Genomic DNA, 14313 nt, shown 5'->3' with positions numbered 1-14313 from the left:
AACACACCTTAAGAGACCCAACAAAGTTTGGGAGGGGTGGTGGTGGAATAAGGTTTTGAGAGTCAAAGCTGATGAAAGCTTATCTGACAAAATCTTGCTTCTAAGGTGTTACTGGACCCTGATCTAGCTCTTGAATCAGCAGGTATAGCATGATTTTGGAGGGAGGTTCTTAGATGGAGTGAGGTGTTGTGAGAGGCGAGGATGAAGATGCGTGTCAGCAAAGAGTCCTGCAGCACCCTAGTGATTAACAGACTTGCCTCAGCAGAAGCTTTCATGACCTAGAAACTGCGTCCCAAGATGCATGATGTGTTCCTTGTTTCATACTATGTGTCTGGCGATGTATGTTCAGGTTCATGAAAGCTTATGCCACAAGTTGGTCTATTAGACACCATTTTGTCTGGAGGTTATGTCAGTCAACATCAGAAAAAGCGTGCATGAATTGGGATGAAGAGCAGCTTCCTACCACACAGCAGCTCATATAAAAGAGTGCATCTGTGCAGCAGCCTTACACAAAAGTACATGCTTTCCACTGTGTGAAAAATTGAAGTACCATGTGAGGTGCCGTCATTGGTTTATGACAATAAAAAGGCGCTGTACTTTTCAGAGATATATTTTCTTTTAGTCAGTTGTGGCATTTTTCAAATGGTAAAGCTCTACTTCAAAGTTGATACGGAAGGTGCAAAAAGATAAGAGAGGGGCTGGAATTAAGGGTTTTTTTGTGGTGGAGGAGTTGTAGGCCATGAAAATAGGGAGTTGCTGAACATGGCCCCTGACAGGATGGATCTCTGAAGGGATGCCCGGTCTTCACCGCTTGCCCTAATTGTTTACTCAAACGCAAGACTAGGAGGGTAGACTTTATGGCCTTGTACCCCACAAAGATCCTTGTCCTCCTCAGGCTACATCTCCAAATCTCCAGGGGTTTCCCAAGCTGGATCTGGCAACCCTACCCCCTCATTCTCCCGCCAGAGCAGTTCCAGGGAGCAATAAATACCTGGATGGTTCTTGAGGAAAAAAGGGAATTTAAGCCTCTCCTCTTTCAAATGCTCACTTACCTTCAAGAAAGGGCTTATTTCATGCTGTGGAAATAGGAAGAACATTACAAGCATGAATATAAAAATACAATAAGAGAGAACTGTCTCGCTTCTATCATCAATTTCATTTCCACCTTTAATCATTCCCTTTTCCCAAACTAACTAGCTGGCTTTCTTTTCCCTTGTTAGCTATCCACAGTTTCAAACAGGAAAGATTTGTGTTCTCTGGTCGCTCTCCCCCCCCTTCCTCATTCTTTCTTTCCTCTCTTCTCTTTCTTATTCTCTTGCCAATTTCCAACAATACAAACCTTAATTAGCTGTTCTCAAAGACCACAAAATTCAGAGAAAGTCCCCCCCCCCACACACAGAAAAATAATCTCTGTTACATAATAGCCTCTGAGAGAAGTCCAGTGCAGGTTGTTACAAAGGGAAATTTGGAAGAGTAACTGCCCCCCCTCCCAAAAACATTCAAATCGAGCTTTTGGCCAGCGGATATTAGCACAAAACCATATATCGAGAATTGTGAAGTACAGATTAGCAATTTGTGGGCTCTTTCTAGTTAAGATGACATAGTCATAGAATATTACTTTCAGATCAGGATGGGGTTTTGTCTGTAGCAGTAGAAAAGAGCAAGGAGTAGCCTTTTAACGACTGACACAAATTTGTGGCAGGGTAGAGCTTTCTGAAGTCGTTATCTGAAGAAACTAGCAATGGCTTCCAAAAGCTCCCATCCTGTTAATCTTTAAGGTGCTAGCGGACTCTTGCTCTTTTCTACCGCTGTAGCACATAGTTGTATTTCTAGCAGCAAACTAGGGGGGGGGGGGAGGAAAAGCAAAGTTCTAAAGCTTTCTGCCTTTCGATTCCTTGAGGCTCAGAACTGCTCTCTGTAGCTAGTGGGGCAGAACAGTCTGAACTTCAAGTCAGATTGAATAATTGCCATTATCTCAGAAGAGTGATATAGCTTGCCTGTGAGCTACTCTGTTCTCTTCTTCAGTAGGGCCAACTTGCATAACATGCTTTGGAATTCTGGGGTATAACATGGCTTCTTGTCAGCATGGACAAAAATCATAAAACCCTACAGTTTAAAATGAGATAACCTAGGCTTGGATTTCATCAGCTTTTAACAGCGGCATCCATCCTTCTCTGGTCTCTTCAGAGGGGTTTGCTCCCATGAAAGTTTTCTCAGCATCAGTGTTCCCTCTAAGATGAGTTAGTGCGAGCTAGCTCACAGTTCTTTAGCCTCAGGCTCGCACGTTTTTTGTCCTAGCAGAGCAGACTAATTTACACAGTATCCAAATTACTAACAACTTTAAGTGCCAGTAACTCACAAAATAGAATTTTTGCTCACAAGACTCCACAACTTGGAGCATTGTTTAGCATTGTCCTATAAACCTTGTATCTGCCACTAAATCTAATCCTCAGTCACGTTCTGCCATGTTTTAAAAACAAATAATGACTGCACATTAGAATACTGGTAGAGGTGAGTGTATTTTGTTCAGTTTGGTGTAGTGGTTAAGTGTACGGACTCTTACCTGCGAGAACGGGGTTTGATTCCCCACTCCTCCACTTGCAGCTGCTGGAATGGCCTTGGGTCAGCCATAGCTCTGGCAGAGGTTGTCCTTGAAAGAGCAGCTGCTGTGAGAGTCCTCTCAGCCCCACCCACCTCACAGAGTGTCTGTTGTGGGGGAGGAAGATAAAGGAGATTGCAAGCCGCTCTGAGATTTGGAGTGGAGAGCAGGATATAAATCCAATGTCGTCGTCTTCATCTTCTTCTTCCTGCTGCTGCTGCTGCTTTCTGGGCAGCCCTTGCATTCTCTTGTCTGAAAGCAGATCACCTGTTTTTTGTCAAATTTGTCTGTCTGCCAAGCAGTGAACCAGCGGTCAGCAAAACAACTGACCAGGGAGCTCTACAAGTGTTGAACGGGTCGCTTGTGAAAATGCACCCTTGCTTTGTTCTGTGCTTCTCAAAGATAAGAACGAGCTGTCCCCTTTTTCTTCATGGGAGTTGCTCTTCTTTAAGGCTGCTCAGGTATTCGTTTAGAAGTCTCTGGTGCCCTGGCATTTCAGAATCTAAAATGTCAATCGTCCCTTTACATTTATTCTCTACAGTGTTTAGTACTTTATCTTATAAAACATCTCTTGTGGCTTTCAATTACTTCCCATGTTTGATGAATGGTTCTAACAACACTCAACAATGCACTTTGAAACAATTTACTAATGCCTGTTCTTTGGATGCAGCACTGAAAAGCTTTTGTGGATGTTTCCTTACTTGGGGAGTTCAAATGATCTATGGCCCTGATATAGCAGAAGAGAGCGTTAGCTTCAACAGTTTGGTAGTGAGGCTATTATGTTTCATTCCTGGTTCCTTTTTAATTAGGGCACTCGATAATTGCTGTTGATTCCTTTATCTTGCCTATAATGAGCTTCCCCTAGTACAGGCTTATTAAATTTATAAAGATAATTCTTTTTATAGCGATTTTTTTTTCATTTTCTCTTCCTGTGTTGACGGGGTCAGAAAACTTAGTTATTAATCTTGCTGAGAGAGAACACCTGTCTCCTGCATACATAAACCAGTTTGGTGTAGTGGTTAAATGCGCGGACTCTTATCTGGGAGAACCGGGTCTGATTCCCCACTCCTCCACTTGCACCTTCTGGAATGGCCTTGGGTCAGCCATAGCTATCACAGGAGTTATCCTTGAAAGGGCAGCTGCTGTGAGAGCCCTCTCAGCCCCACCCACCTCACAGGGTGTCTGTTGTGAGGGAAGAAGATAAAGGAGATTGGAAGCTGCTCTGAGACTGATTCAGAGAGAAGGGCGGGGTATAAATCTACAGTCTGCTGCTGCTTCTGCTTTGTCTTCTTCCGCTCCTCCTCCTGCTCCTCCCTCCCCCTCCCCCCAGGGATTTATTAGGTTGTTTTATGTAGATTTTAAACATTTTGGTGCCAGAGGATGGAACTCCTGGAATCAGCACTTTCCATAGTTGTAACAGTAAACAAGATAATAAGACACTTTGTGGCCTTTTAGAAGTACTTTTAATTTATGCTGCCAGACCTTTTCCTGCCCTGCTTTTGCTGTTGAGTCATAGCTGACTTATGGCACTGTTGCGGTGTTTTCAAAGCGAGAGGCATTCAGAGGTGGGTTTGCCATTGCCTGCCTCTGCTTAACAACCTTGGACTTCCTTGGTGGCCTCCTATCTGAATGCTGACCAGGACTGAAAGACGGAGAAGTGCAAGAATGCTTAGTAAAACGTGTGTTGCTTTCTTTATGCAGAAAGGGTGGATGGTGCTGTTTCCAGCGGCTTCCTAGATTTGGGTGTATGAGTTGGAGGCAGGGAGAGGTTTCTGCTGACTCGCGTAAGTGAAACCAAAAAGAGAACAGATGATACCGCTCAGGGATTCGTGATCTTTACCTTTCGGAATTTCGAAACCCCTGTGAATAAACAGCCCATAAAGGTTTGAAACAAAATCCAGCAGGGCTGCATTTCTGAACTGGAGCTTGCAGGCTGCCATGGTGGACTTGCTTGTTTCCCTCAAATGCAGCTGGGATTTCTTTCTGCAGTGTTGATGATGAAATGTCCCACCAACACTTGCTGTGTTAACCCTCCCTACCGGAACAGGAACCTAAGCAAATGGTGTGAAAAGACAAACTTTTGTTTCTTAACCTCTATGTGCATAGAGTGTTGGAGGGGCTATGGCTTGGTGCCCAGCATTCAGAAGGTCCCAGGTTCAATCCTCAGCATCTACAGGTGAAAGGATCCGGCAATAGATGATGTGAAAGCCCTCTGCCTGAGACCCTGGAAAGCCACTGCCAGTCTGAGGAGACAATACTGACTTTGATGGGCCAAGGGTTTGATTCAGTATAAGGCAGCATCATAGATTCATGTGACTTGGTTCTGGAAAACCCCAGTTCAGCTCCCCAGTTGGACACAAGATAGACTGATTTTGCTTGCTTTCAGTGTGTATTTTGTGGTAGTTAAGAGCAGGGGAGTCTATCTGGAGAACTGGATTTGATTCCCCACTCCTCTACCTGAAGCCTTCTGAGTGACCTTGGACCAGTCCGGGTTTTCTCAGAACTCTCTCAGCCCCACCTGCCTCACAAGGTGCCTGTTGTTGGGAGAGGAAGAGAAGAAATTGTAAAACCACTTCAAGAGTCCTTAAGATAGAGAAGACAGGGTATAAAAGACAACACTTCTTCTACCACCCTATTTTTGCCGGGTTCTTAGTCCTCCCCCACCACCTTTTTATCCCATATATTCTAACAAACTTTCTGGAAGAACAGTGAAACAAATATTGATAAAATCAATTAGTAGAACTTTGGAAAAGTACGGCTATAAAGATTCTGAAAGCACAGTTTTTCTGAGTCCTTGTACCAACGTTGAGCTGTCTTTATAAAGACTTTTTTTTTCAGCGTTTGTAGTTTGTAATTACAAATATGTTGCATGTATATCCTGCTTTTCCACAGAACAGCTCAGAGCCTAATGCACAGGCATTCTCAAGAAGCTTCCCACACAGTTATTTGTTAGCAGGGCCCAAATCTGCTTAGCTTTGCACCTCCATCCAGGACTTCAGCTGTTCCCTGGGTCTGTGGTCACTAAAATACAGAGTACTGGTGAACCGAGTGCCAATTAAAGTCATAGAATGCCTTTCGTTCAAGAAAAGTGCTCTATGTTAAAGTGGGTGTTTTAAATGTAATGAAAGCATAGGAAAGCACCTCCGCGCACCAGAATAGAGGGCAGCCGAGCAGCAGGTTTTCCAGAGCATGCACACGTGTCTGCCTGATCATGTGTTCAAACTTGCCTGGCGAACTTTTCCTCGGGCTGCCTGTTTTGAAGTTCAGGAACGGAGCTTGTAAAACGAGATTGCGGGATAGAGTTCAGTGTTTGGGTGCAGTGGCGCACCATCTCTCCTCAAGTGACATTTCCATCACAGCGCTCACTTTGCTGCCTGGTCTTGCAGTATTGAGGCAAACAGTCTCTGATGGCTCGCTTCTCTGTAGCATCACCCCATTCTGTGTACTGTTCTAACCCTGTTACATAAATTAGTGGGAGCACTAGTGGGCATATGGCACTCCACAGCTAGTCAGCTTGCTGTTGTTGTATTGCCGCCATGATTTGCTGATGACACGGTCTTTCGTTGAAGGTTCTCTGTGGAATTTTTAAGGCTATTGTGCTCGGTAAATTTGCGGTATTTGTTCTTTTGCATCAAAATTCCCACCTTCAGAGATGCTTATATCAGGATGTGTTCAAGACTTCAGAGGTCACCCTGTGAGGTTAAGATAACTGAGTGTTTCTTATGTTGGTGTGGTTGACTGCTGTTATTGTACTGTGTGTTTAACTGGTAGCCACACTGAAAGATGCAGGATGCAAGAGAGAATTTTAAGTCAAAGCGGGGACAAGTGGTGGAGGAGGTATGAGCATCTCTAGATGTTTTGCCCCATCTGTTTGGAAGATTTCCCCCTTTTGGTAGCAGAAAAGCAGTGCCAAAGCACTTGAAAAAGCAAGTTGGCTGATTATATATTACTGTTATTTATATTCTAATCACTGTGAGCTACCCTGAACCCATTTTGGGGATAGAGCAAGCTATAAACCTAATAAATAAATAAATGATGCATATTCATCTCAGGTTGAAAAAAAAAATAATTTCAGTTCAACAGTTGAACACAGCCTGGATCTTGCGACAGCTCAGTTTATGGAGTCTTTTTCTCATTTTCTCCTTAAGGAGGTTTTTGCAATTCTCACCTTGCAAGATATGTGCAAAAACATTCCCTCATTCTGAGTTGTCTGACCATTTTATCTTTCAATGGCTTCGCAGTCTTCACTCATTACCCAGCTGCCATTAAGATGCCTAATTCACTTAGACAGATTAGACCAAATGAGAATTGACTTTAGTTCTCCTAAGATACCAGTAAAGTGACTGAGGGAATCACCTAGCGCAGATAAAATACCGTTATCTCACAGGAATGGGAAACTTGGGCAACTGAGTCATTCTAAACTAGATGCTGTAATTGCACTTGGATCCGTGAATAATTCGAGCAACTATCCTATCATAATGAGAAAATCTTCAGGCTTCTTAGGGTATTAATAGCTAAGCCACATGGGGAAATGAGCATTTTCTGATCAGCCACTGATTAGATAAGGAACTTCAGTAGGGGAAAACTCCCCCATGCTCACACGGAATAGCATTCTGTTGAGATTGCTGTCTGCATCATTAAAAACTGTCAATTGGCACTTGGTCATAAGAGGGAGCGACCAACTTTGTAAATAAAAGATTGTTAGACAGTTTTCAAAAAATCGTCTTACTGAAGTTCTTAAAAATGTACCTTAAAATCAGCTAAGATCAAAATTTAGGTGAGCAATATCAAAGCGGCAAAAACTCAACCCTAAACTGGAATTGGATACACACGAATTCATGAAGCTGCCTTGTAGTGAATCAGGCCCTTGGCCTATCAAAGTCTACCCATTGTCTACTCAGCAGCGGTTCTCCGGGGTCTTAGGCAGAGGTCTGCTGAATTGCAACTGATAATGAAGTTCAAGACAGTGCATCCACCTGAACAATCAAGACCAATAGTTTCCTGTCTCGTTACCAATGCTGGTTTCTCTGCCTACTACCCCTCTACATATCATGCCTAATCCATTCACACACTGCTGTTGATATTCACCTGCTGTTGTGATTTGCATGCTAATGTCATTGGGCATCTGGAATCACTCCACTTTCCAATATGTAGGGCAGATAGACTTGCATTCTACCTGTATCTGAAGAAATGAGCAGAGATTCACCAAAGCTCACACCCTGCCACAAATTTTGATCTTTAAGGTGCTACTGGACTCTTGCTGTTTTCTGTTGCCACAGAAAGATTAACATGGCTACACATCTTGATCTATCTCACTGTAAATAGGTCGAGCTGCATAGCCGTTCTGGACCTTGTGTATTCCCCACCCCCCAGTCCAAATGTTGCTACCGGGGGTTGAATTCTAGCAGGAGCTCCTTTGCATATTAGGCCACACACCCCTGATGTAGCCAATCCTCCAAGAGCTTACAAGGCTCTTTTTTGGAGGATTTGCTACATCAGGGGGTGTGGTCTAATATGCAAAGGAGCTCCTGCTAGTATTCCACCCTTGGTTGCTACCCCTTTGGCAGCTGCCTTCATGGCTACAAAACTTTCATGAGCAAGGGAATAGCATAGCTGAGGTAATGAACTAAGCCTTTTGGTAGCAAATATATGTTGTCACAGCTTATAGTTGGAACTCTCTGTCTGGGGCAGTGATGCTCTGTATTCTTGTGCTTGGGCGGGGGGCAGCGGAAGGGCTTCTAGTCCCACTGGTGGACTTCTTGATGGCACTTGGGGGGGTTTTGGCCACTGTGTTACACAGTGTGTTGGACTGGATAGGTCATTGGCCTGATCCAACATGGCTTCTCTTATGTTCTTATGTCTTTCTCCTCTGACTCTGGATAGCCAGAAACCCTTTTTTCCCACCACCAGGGCTGGCCCTAGACTGTCCAGTACCCTAGGCAGGGCTAACGTCTGGTTCCCCCGCCCCCCGCACTGATAACATCATCAAGTCACATGGGGTGCGCCCAATTTGGCAACCCCAGAAGGCTGGCATCCTAGGCAATTGCCTAGTTTGCCTAGTGGCATGGCCGGCCCTGCCCACCACTATTTTAATTTGTTGCTTAAGAGTTACCCCCTTTGAGTCATGAGGTCAAGGGAATTTCGCAGTGTAAAGCAAGCGCACAGTGACCCAAAAGGAGAAGGGGAAAATGTGAAAAAAAAAATCCTAGTCCAGGTTCATATGAGAATTAGCCCCCCTGAACTACCTTTGTAGTTCGTTCTTCGTTGAGCTAACATGCGAGTCTGCTAGGACCTGATAAGAGGCTGTGTTTCTACATAAGATATTGGCAAGCAGAGTGGGAAAAACCCCTAAACCTGTCTACCCTTGGATAGAGAAGTAATATTTCTTTCGCTGTAGCATTCACACCGTCTTGTGAGTAGTGTTGGTGGTTACATGCCACAGCTGACCTTTGTGCACAGAAGTCTCTTTGGGTATAAGTATTTTAGAAGAAAAGCTGGTTTTTATACCCTGGTTTTCTTTACCTTAAGGATTCTCAAAACGGCTTACAATCATCTCCCTTGCCTCTCCCCACAACAGACACCTTGTGAATTAGGTGGGGCTGAGAGAGCTCTGAGAGAATTGGGACTGGCCCATGGTCACCCCAGCAGGCTTCATGTGGAGGAGAGTGAGGAATCAAACCCTCCAGATTAGAAACTGCAGCTCTTAACCACTACACCACGCTGGCTTGCATTTGCTGCTTTACGGCTGAGATGTTTCTTCCTTGTTTCATGCTCGTCTGCATCTCATGCCGTTGATGAGCCCACTCCATCCTGTGCCAGAGAAGCAGTCCTTGGTAAGGACCCAAGTTATTGGGTCACGGGACAGAGGAGCACTTGCTGCTCTGTATGCTGGCCTCACCCTCCCTACGCTTTGATCACCCAAACTTTACACCGCCTTCATGCCACTTGCAGATAAGTGCCTCTTGTCCTAATCATGACATGCCACCAGAGAAGGAGCAAAATGTGCCTGTCTAGCATATTTGGCTCTGGGAGTTCTGCTGTCTAGCACAACGACAGAAGGATCTGTATGCTGCTTTCAGTTCAGCAGGCTTCCTATGAAATTAATAGTTCCAAAACAAACTCTTGTTGTACTTGAAGCAGCCTTGTTCTGAGTTAATTCCTTGGTCCATTGAAGTCAGCATTGTTGCCCTGACTTGGATAGCCCAGGCAAGCCTGATCTCCTCAGATCTCAGAAGCTAAGCAGAGCGGGCTCTGGCATGTACTTGGGTGGGAGACCTTCTTGGAATACCAGCAGTCAGGAAAACAGGAGTAGGCTTTATTCAGCTACCTCCCTGAATATCTTCTAGGCCCCCAGTAGGGGTCAGTCACCAGAGGTCACCATGACTTCCAGGTTCTCTCTCTCTTCCCCCCCTACCCCTCCTTCCCCCCTCAAAAGTTCCGTAATGTCCAGCTATACTGGCAGTAGCTCTTCAGGGTCTTGGGTACAGTTGTGTCACAGCAGTTATGACCATGGTTCCCTCTAAGCTGAGTTAGTGTGAGCTAGCTCACGGTTTCTTAGCCTCCAGCTCAGACATTTTTGTCACAGCTCAGGAAAAATGGCCCCAGAGCAAACTAGTTTATGCAGTAACCAAATGGCTTGCTCACAACTTTTTTTTAAAATAATTTCAGTTTTATTTGCATCCTTCATATCATACAGATGGAACAAATTTTATCCAAACAGAAGAAAGAAAATAAAAGAAAAAAAAAAGGATTAACATCATCCTATACCACTTATTTACATACAGAATGAGATGAATTGTGGTATTAAAACCCAAATCATTATTTAGTATCTAACCCCCATGACTGGTTCAAAACCACCACTGATTAATAGTAATAATGGTAATAGTAATTAAATATATATATATATATATATATATATATATATATATATATATATATATATATATGCATTTAGTTTTTGTCCAACCATACATAAACTTTTTCCCATCTTTTTTTTGCTTCCTCCTTCGAAATCCCTTTAATCAAATTAGCTAGAATATCCATTTCGGTCACTTGCAAAATTTTGTGGATTACCTCTTCCCTCTCAGGAGCCACTTTTGATTTCCAGCTCTGGGCGAATAAAATTCTAGCCACCGTTAAAATATATATTGTGATATATTCGTCCTCACGTGGGACAATATCTCTCACTAACGAGAGTAACATGAATTCTGGCTTAAAAACAAAATTAACCTTAAGTATTTCTACTAGCATTCTATGGATATCTTTCCAAAAGCTTTTTGCTACACGACACGTCCACCATAAATGAAAAAGGGATCCTATCTTCACTTCACATTTCCAACAATTGGGTGGGATAGATTGATTGATTTTGCTTGCTCACAACTTTAATGCCAGTAACTCACAAAGTAGAATTTTAGCTCACAAGACAGAGGGAACATTACTTACGACCTGACCCTTTTTGTAAGAAACAGGACATATAAGGGAAAAGGACCAGTACTTTCTCTTTGCTTGTCTTTTTTCTTTCCTAGGTCTGAGAGTGTTGGGAGGGGGGAAGTCAGGTAAAAACATTCAAGGGAAAGAAGGGTTAAAATCCCAAATTGGGGACCCTAAGCACCTGTTAACCCCAACCGGATTAAATCTAGGAAAACAGAATTGAGGTTCTGCTAGCATGTCATCTCTCTAGGCCCTTACTCTTGTCTGTTCACCATTTCCCTCTTCCTATGGCAGATCTGCTTGCTGCAGCCATGCTTGAAAGGACCTTGAACTCTGATTCCAAAGTGGTTTGGGAGATGAATGGAATTGGGGCCGTGTGTTTGGTTGTGTGTGTTTGTTTGTGCCTTCCAGGAGTTGACAGAATGGAATGATGGACCCTCAACTAGTGATGTGTGTTCAGAACATTCAGTTGCCCAACCATCTTTTTCCCCCCTCTAAATTCTGCTGTTTTGTATTTGCTCTGGTCACAAATGATCCTTAACTGAGTGGAATGTTCAGTTGAGGGTAACACCAAAATACTGGGTTGGGTTCTGTGCAGTGCTGGTAGAAAGCAGCATGGGTGCATGGCAGATCTTTTCGATCTTCACTCTCCGCCCAGATGCTGTCTGTGAGCACGACAAGGCAATGCTAGCAGTTGGGGGGGGGGGAGGGCTTTTGTGAATAAAATGGCACATAAAGCTGAGGAGGACATAGTCACAATTGCCCCTCCAGCCTAAGATTCAGCGGTTTTGTGTTTAACTCTTCTAGCCAGTTGGAATCAACTTAATTAGCATCTTCTCGAGTCCCAACGACCAGAGCCTGTGGGCGATTGATAGCAAATGGAACGTTCACGTCCGCACTGGGATTACTGAGGAGATGCCGGTGGGAATTGACTGGGAGCACATTCCAGGTAGGAAAGCTTACTTAGTGTTCTTGGTTGCTGTTGAAATCCCATCCTGTGCTTGATCTGTCTGTTCTTTGTCACTGTTTGAATATGCATCTTTCTTCTGCGTGGAAATAGCCTTGACGAAGTAAGCTCTCTTCCTGCCCAATCTCATTTGGTTTCCCAGGCTTGGCCCCTCCTTCAGATTGGGAACCACCAGAGCTTGCCCACCAGGGCTTTTTTTGCAGCAGGAACTCCTTTGCATATTAGGCTACACTCCCCTGATGTAGCCAATCCTCCCAAGAGTTTACAGGGCCTACTGTAAGCGCTTGGATAAGCATATGGAGCAGAGGTCCATCACTGGCTATTGGCCACAGCCTATTGTTGAACCTCTTTGTCTGGGGCAGTGATGCTCTGTATTCTTCATGCTTGGGGGGGCACAGTGGGAGGGCTTCTAGCCCCACTGGTGGACCTTCTGATGGCACTTGGGGTTTTTGGCCACAGTGTGACACAGAGTGTTGGACTGGATGGGGCATTGGCCTGATCCAACATGGCTTCTCTTCTTTTCTTCTGTTCTTATTGGCTACATCAGGGGGGTGTAGCCTAATAGGCAGAGGAGTTCCTGCTCTTAAAAAAGCCCTGCTGCCCACCAGTTTATTGGATCTCTTCCTTCCCTGCAGCCACCATAATCCTTTGCTAGAAATCTGACTTCGGGATTTCTCTTAAGGTTGATCTGAGTTACAAAAGTTTTACTTCCTTACTGAGATGCTAAGAGAATCCTAATATCTCATATGGAATAGTTGAAGTGTTCAGAGAGATGCATGTGAAATCACCATTGTAATTTGTAAATTTTAATTTGTAATTTGTCTTAACTTGGATTTTATTTGCAATTCATGTAATCTGATGTATAATGTATTTTATGTTGTAAGCCGCCCTGAGCCTGCTTTGGCGGGGAGGGCGGGATAGAAATTAAAAGTTATTATTATTATTATTATTATTATTATTATTATTATTATTATCTCAGTGATATGTAGAAAAGCTTTAGAAGAATAGAATGCTAATGCAATTAATTGTGCAGTTACTTAGATGAAAATCTCACTTTATTCAATGGGGTTTGCTCCCTGATAAGTGTGCATAGGATTATAGTTTAAACATACAATTTCAAAGTGCTGGTTCTTACCTGTAAAGCTCAAAAAGGCCTGGAAACAGGACTTAATTTATTCTGGGCAAACTTGCTTGCCAGTTAACATTGGCATCAGCCATGTCTTCTTCCACCTTCTCAAGTAAAGTAGATGGCAACCAGAAATGGGGGAGATTATGAGGAAGGGAATTGAAAACACATCAGCCAGTATCATAATGCCCCTGTATAAATCGATGGTGTGGTCTCATTTGCAATACTATGTACAATTCTGGTCACTGCACCTCAAAAAGGACATTATAGCATTGGGAAAAGTCCAGAAAAGGGCAACTAGAATGGTTTGGAACACTTTCCCTATGAAGAAAGGTTAAAACGCTTGGGGCTCTTTAGCTTAAAGAAACGTCGACTGCGGGGTGACATGATAGAGGTTTACAAGATTATGCATGGGATAGAAAAGGTAGAGAAACAAGTACTTTTCTCCCTTTCTCACAATACCAGAACTTGTGGGCATTCAGTGAAATTGCTGAGCAGTCAGGTTAGAACTGATAAAAGGAAGTATTTCTTCATCGAAAGGGTTATTAACATGTGGAATTCACTGCCACAGGAGGTGGTGGCAGCCACAAGCATAGACAGCTTCAGGAGGGGATTGGATAAAAATATGGAGCAGAGGTCCATCAGTTGCTATCAGCCCCAGTATATTATAGGAACTATCTGGGGCAGTGATGCTCTGTATTCTTGGTGCTTGGGGCGGGAGGCAAAGTGGAAGGGTTTCTAGACCCACTAATGAACCTCCTGGTGGCACTTGGGTGGGGGGGGGGTTGGCCACTGTGTGACACAGAGTGTTGGACTGGATGGGCTATTGGCCTGATCCAACATGGCTTCTCTTATGTTCTTATGTTAATTGAGGTCAGTTTAAATGTTTTAGGTGCCTGGTGAAACCCTTTATATTTTTCCAGATGTTTTGTTAATTGCATAGTGTGATTAGATCCGTGTCTTTTTCTGTTTGTTCTTGCTGACGTTGATACTGTCCTTTTTATGCTGATTATTTCATTGATAACTAATAGTAGTGTTTATAAAGTATTTTTATGTTTTGTTGTATTGTGAGCCATTTGGATAATTTCTTTTTGAACAAGGCAATCCTAAACAGAGCTACATCCTTCTAAACGCACTGACTTCAATGTGAAAGAATTTAACTCTGTATAGGATTGCATTGTAAGCATTCTA

General features: G+C 43.5%; 2 protein-coding genes across 3 annotated transcripts in view; both read left to right on the top strand.

Annotated features, from left to right (window-relative positions):
- WDR20 (WD repeat domain 20) overlaps window positions 1-14313 on the top strand; it is a 505375-nt gene that overhangs the window by 187872 nt on the left and 303190 nt on the right. The gene's annotated exons all lie outside the window — the stretch shown is intronic.
- TECPR2 (tectonin beta-propeller repeat containing 2) overlaps window positions 1-14313 on the top strand; it is an 83064-nt gene that overhangs the window by 62470 nt on the left and 6281 nt on the right. For both annotated transcript variants that reach the window (XM_060262882.1, XM_060262883.1), the window contains exon 18: window positions 11837-11978. In XM_060262882.1, coding sequence (XP_060118865.1) covers window positions 11837-11978 — 142 coding nt within the window. The remainder of the gene's footprint in view (window positions 1-11836; window positions 11979-14313) is intronic.

The sequence above is a fragment of the Heteronotia binoei genome, chromosome 21 (assembly GCF_032191835.1).
Source record: "Heteronotia binoei isolate CCM8104 ecotype False Entrance Well chromosome 21, APGP_CSIRO_Hbin_v1, whole genome shotgun sequence".
NCBI classification, from domain to species: Eukaryota; Metazoa; Chordata; class Lepidosauria; order Squamata; family Gekkonidae; genus Heteronotia; species Heteronotia binoei.
Note: the sequence above shows the minus strand (reverse complement) of the source record. Positions and strands in the feature narration are given on the sequence as shown.